At 42.7% G+C, this 5,234-nt stretch overlaps 1 protein-coding gene across 1 annotated transcript; it reads right to left on the reverse strand.

Moving 5' to 3' along the window:
• Nucleotides 1–2,593: 2,593 nt before the first annotated feature.
• Nucleotides 2,594–5,197, reverse strand: MRPL40 (mitochondrial ribosomal protein L40). Its single transcript, XM_035895360.1, has 3 exons — nucleotides 4,657–5,197; nucleotides 3,479–3,634; nucleotides 2,594–3,144 (listed from the first exon to the last, which is right to left on the reverse strand). The coding sequence occupies exons 1-3, from the start codon at nucleotides 4,791–4,793 to the stop codon at nucleotides 2,835–2,837; spliced, it is 603 nt and encodes a 200-aa protein (XP_035751253.1). The 5' UTR covers nucleotides 4,794–5,197; the 3' UTR covers nucleotides 2,594–2,834.
• Nucleotides 5,198–5,234: the final 37 nt, after the last annotated feature.

Raw genomic sequence — 5,234 nt, forward strand, 5'->3', positions numbered from 1 at the left:
GGTGGAGGCGGGTGAGATAGTCTTTAACATCCAGCAGGAGCGTTTTCAGTGTCCTGCTGTAAAAGCTCGTGACTTCAGTTACTGCAATATTCCCTGCCTAATACGAAAAGCTGCCACGTCACAGGCAAAAAGTATTCCTGGGGTGTCCAGAAACGCTCCTGGCTACAGCCCAGAAACACTGAAAGACAAGAGCCCTTCGGCACAGGCTGCATCGTAACTCATCCTTTCAGCCAACTAGGACAACTTCTGGCGGGAAGGCAGCACATAAGTGGTAGTATTCTTCATAATGGAAGAGCCCGAGACAAAATATAAATGTGACATAGTTTTAAAAGCTTGTATCCTGGCTTACTTACGTAGCATTTGGCACTTCTGTTTAAGCATGATAAATTTATGTTCCTCGGTTTTATCTCAGATAGTCACAGCAGGAAATAAGCTCTGTAAGACTGGAACATCCAACACCATCCTGGTAGTATTTTTTTTCCCTGTATTTCAGGAAGCTTTGTGCAAGAGTGAAAGAGCTCGAGTTATGGAAAAACAGAAATATGCTCCAGTGTGGACACTCAGGAAGAGTCCCCCACCCGACTGGTATCTTCCACTTGACCAAGACAAACCAAATTAGCAAGAGTGTTTTGCTGTGTTTGGTCAGTAATGTAATACATAATGCAGAAGTATGCTGGTTTTTTTCTTTCCTGTCATCTGGAAATTATACAGCTGTACCTCTGCCCTGCAATACTTCAGTACCCTCTAAAAAGTACTGAGAGTGTATTTAAACATCCAGTATTTTTTAAAGGGACAATTGAGGTGCTTAATTTGATTCTGGTCTCTTAGTACTGTCTTACACTTCAGGATTTCATCTCAGCAGGCGACTCCCAAATTAGCGCATACATGATCTAGCTCCTCTTGCTAGATGAGGACCTCTTCCCGTACCATCCGGTGTTGCGTGCTTTTGGAACCAGGTACCCACCCCAGGCCTGCCAGATGGGAGAACAGAAGCAAGCTGTGACTTCCCCCTGCCTGTTCAGGACAGTCACTACTGCTGGCATTTAAAAGGCATTTCTGAGATTCACTGTTGTCATGGGTTAAGACCTTCTCGCCTGGTGATGTAACAGACCCTGAAACTGCAACCTCGCCTCTGTGTGGAACTGCTCTTCAACAGTGGTATGTGTCGATGGCAGCATTCAAGATTACTACAAAAATAAAGGTTTAAATGACTGAAGAGAGATATGTTTTGTTTTATGGCAAACCCTTTGAAACTTAGTTATGATACATGGCAATATAAAAAAGCCCCACAACTTAATTTTGGCTTTGTCATGGTATGCTTTCCATGTGTTTTCCCTCTTACATGGAAAAGTACTTCAATGCAGTCTGAAAAGAAAGGCAGTAAAGAGTCAGCTGCTACTTCCCCTATAGCGCGGACTCTGATGTGATGACCATGACATTCTTTCCTCATAGTATAGTGTGGAATAATTGACTTAAAATATAAGTTTAATTTCTAAGGAAAGGTAGAGCATTGAAGAAGCTTCCAAGGCTGTGTGCGGCTGACATGCAAGGAATCCATTCCATGGAAGTTCCCTAGGCCTGCAACCTTAGATGTTGGCAACACCAGGGCAGCTTGGTGTGCTGACTCTTAAGAGGAACTGCACGGAGGGTGGAGTGGAGACACCAGGGCCAGGCTCTGTGATAATATGGGAACTTGAAGGTACCACAGAACCGATAAGCTCCATATTTGCCACCCTGGGCCAACAGTCTGTTGTGTTTTTGACAAAATGCTGTCCTTTGGTAAACTTTGCTCATTTTAACACCAAAACACACGTCCATCCCAAAAGCTACCCGCCTCCAAGGTGCAACCACCCCTCACTGAGCTTGCGCTTTGAATTTTTCTAGTTTATACCTTTAAAAGCAAAGCGAGAAAATTTTACACCAATCGTAACAAAGGTATGTGTGACTTGAGTCACTCAAGCTCCACCTTGGTGGAGTTAAAAAATAATATAAAATGGCTTAATAGAGGGAGGATGTTAGGGAAGATACCATTGCGTACCACTCTGACTTCAGGGATCAGTCGAGGGGCTCAGCCTCTCTTCCCCTGCATCAGGATGCCTTTGGGTAAGATTCAAACACTTGGTTATATGAAGTGCCTCCCTGGGAAATTTAGAAATCTATTCTATAGAGTTGCTTTATGTCTTCTAATGCGTTTGTAGCCAGGCAGTGTTACTCATACTCTTGGTATTTGCACGTGCTTTGCAGGCAGTGAATTTATTACCGGCAATCCAAAAGAACCTGTGTATCTGTTGCTTTAATAAACCGCCCTATTCATTATTCTAGCCATGATAGTTCTCACTGAATGCAACCAAACTCTTTAAGTATGGCCACGCTAGTTGATGGAATGTGACTGGACTGAAGCTGTACCACGTTATTTGTGCCTCTGTAATCGTGACAGTTCACTACACTGAATGCGACGTGGCTTAAAATGACGAATTGGGCATCACTCCAAATTAACTTTTTAACACAACACAGGTTATGGTTTATGCAGAACAAAAAAAAGTGCTGCTCCAGAGTGTATGGAGGGATGGGAGATACAAGCCCAGAAAGACAAAATACTCTGTAAAATACTGCTGCTCTAGCTTGTTGTGGCATGGCACAAGAGTAAGGTATAGTGTAGCTTTCTCGGGTGTCTTACTACCTAGATAGCCATTTAAAAAACCCAAACAAACAGATACTTCATTAATATCTTTTTTTGCAGTCACACACCTACAGTATTTTAACCTGCAGAAGGAATTGCGTATTCTTATTCCACTCTATCATCCTTCAAAGTAGCTCGTGCCAGATGAACGACATCACTGCGTATACACTTTGGTGATATCAACGCATTTTCCTTCGGGAGGATCATAACCAGGAAGTGGTGGGGTATAATTAGGTCCATCTCTCTCAAAGGGGAAAAGCCCCTCATCTCGTCTGATGGCTGCCTGATACAGCTCCTCGGATTCAAGGCGCAGTTCCTTTAGTGCCTCTTGCTGAGCTTCTACAAGGGTTTGAATTGCTTCCTTTTCTGCCTTGTCTTGTTTCTGCTTAAACAAACACCACTTTTTCAAAAGTAAAACTCTTCTCTCACTCTCTTCAAATGACAGAGGGGGAAGACTTCGCACCCTGATAAAGAATAAGATAAAATTGTAATGGAGAAATAGCCTGCACCCCAAAGAGCAAATTAAAAAGAAAAAAAAAGAAAACCCCCGCCAAACCCAAAGAATGCATTTCATTCAAGCAACGTCCATGAGGTTTTCCATGGTCATTCTATCAGGAAACTCATGTTACTATTCTTTTACTACTTTTAGCAGGAACAAATAAAATTTTCTTTCTACATTTTTGTCCTGGTATGAGTAGATAAGGTTTTGTAGGAAGGCTGGCACCGCACTGCAGTTTTGCAGAGAAAGAAATCAGAAACCATGAATGCAAGCGCATGGTGAAAGACAGTCTTGCTTACCTGCTGCTACCCGAGTACTTAAGTGGTGTTATAAAATCCTCAATTGGAATCAATTCTGGGGCAGCTTTTTCCAACTTTTTAATCTTCTTTTTCATACGATCCTTCTGTGCTTGTTCTCTCTTTACATCCACTTTCTTCTTCTTCTTTGGTTGGGCTCTACAAAGGAAATAATTATGTGAATGAAAGAAGATATTTTGTCACTTAATTCAACACCAGCAGCTTTTGCTTCCACCTTACTTTTCTAAGGACTGTTCCTTCCCATTGCTTAATTTGGTCCCTAATAGAAGTTCCGGCCACTAGCTTTATGTAATGTAATTTCCAGGAGACAGTAATATGTCTTGGGAAATTTTCTGCAGAGAGAACTGTACTTGCCTGAGAAAAACAACCTTCAATTTGTGCTGAACATCAGAATGACCTGAGGAAGTTCCAGAAAAATTGAACTGGAATTGTTTTGCACTAGCTCAGAGTGCAGCAGAGCAGGTAACAGGTTTATCTGCAAATTTTCCTGTCATCTCACATTAAAGAAGAGAGTGGGTGACTTTACACATGCTTTTAAAATTTCCACATTTGGAACCAAATTTAAGAGGCAGATATTACTCTCTCATCGTACTTCTCCACACAGATCCAGTATTCCTGAGCTAACGTATGCCATGCTCCACAAAACACCGTTAAATCCTTGCAATGGACACGTGGGAGATCATTCCTGCCTTGCAGATGGAACAAACAGCCTTTACGGTGTGGAACAGTCTCTCTGATGGTACCTAATAGCTACCAGGCTATTTTAAGTCTAGCTGCATCAAAACACAGATACCAAACCATAACATATACCTGCATGTGGGCTGTCCGGTACACCACTTTACAGTAAAGTATTTTCGGTTCAGCTAGGCTTTCATTTCGATGATTGCTCAAAAGGGAATTCTGGAACACAGCTTAAACCTGAGCATCTCCAACCACATTCTGTGATTGAGGAAGCAAATACAACTACACACAAGCATAAAGCTGTAATTTTATAGGTTACCATTAAACTCTCCTCAAGAAGCCAACACTTCTTAACTATTTTTACATATAGTGACTTAGAAGGAAACATCTATAGTTAAAAGTTAACTTGGACTTGGGAAAATTTGTGTTCCCTGAATGATGAAAACACTTCTGTGTCACCCCATGGTAGTTGTACTCACCTCACAGGGACAGATGCCCGGAATGCCAGCAGTGAAGTCTGCCAGTGACTTCCTCGGCATGGAACCGTCTGGGGCAGCCAAGAACTTAAGAAGACAAAGGAACATAAAGCACGAGGAGAAACTAACTTGGATGACATTGATTCTGCAAAATACAGGAGCTATTTATTTGTCATAAATTACAACGGTGAGTTTCAAATCATCTTTGGCTACTTAATTCATGACAGTATACAGTGTTTGCCCAGAAATGATAACCTCAAACTCTTCAGCAAGGTAACTAAACCCCAAATCCGGGCTGTTTAGTGCTCTGAACCCACAGGGTACCGAGGGATGAAGCAGATACGTTTTTTAAGTCTATCAGTAAGTTAAAGTAATTTTATTCTTAAACTCTGGTAACGCTCTCTTTGAAGTGTGGATCTGGAGAAGTAAAACCGCCTCTGTCGGCAGTAGGAGGGCAGAGATGCCCTTCCTCAAATCTGGGCGGGTGGCACCTGAGAGAACCGGCCCGGACCCCCGCGCACCGGCTTCCCAAGGTGCGGAACCAGGCCCGCACAGCCCGCTCCCGACCCCGGAGCGCAGGC

This window comes from Egretta garzetta, unplaced genomic scaffold (genome assembly GCF_000687185.1).
Source record: "Egretta garzetta isolate BGI_Z169 unplaced genomic scaffold, ASM68718v1 scaffold25, whole genome shotgun sequence".
NCBI classification, from domain to species: domain Eukaryota; kingdom Metazoa; phylum Chordata; class Aves; order Pelecaniformes; family Ardeidae; genus Egretta; species Egretta garzetta.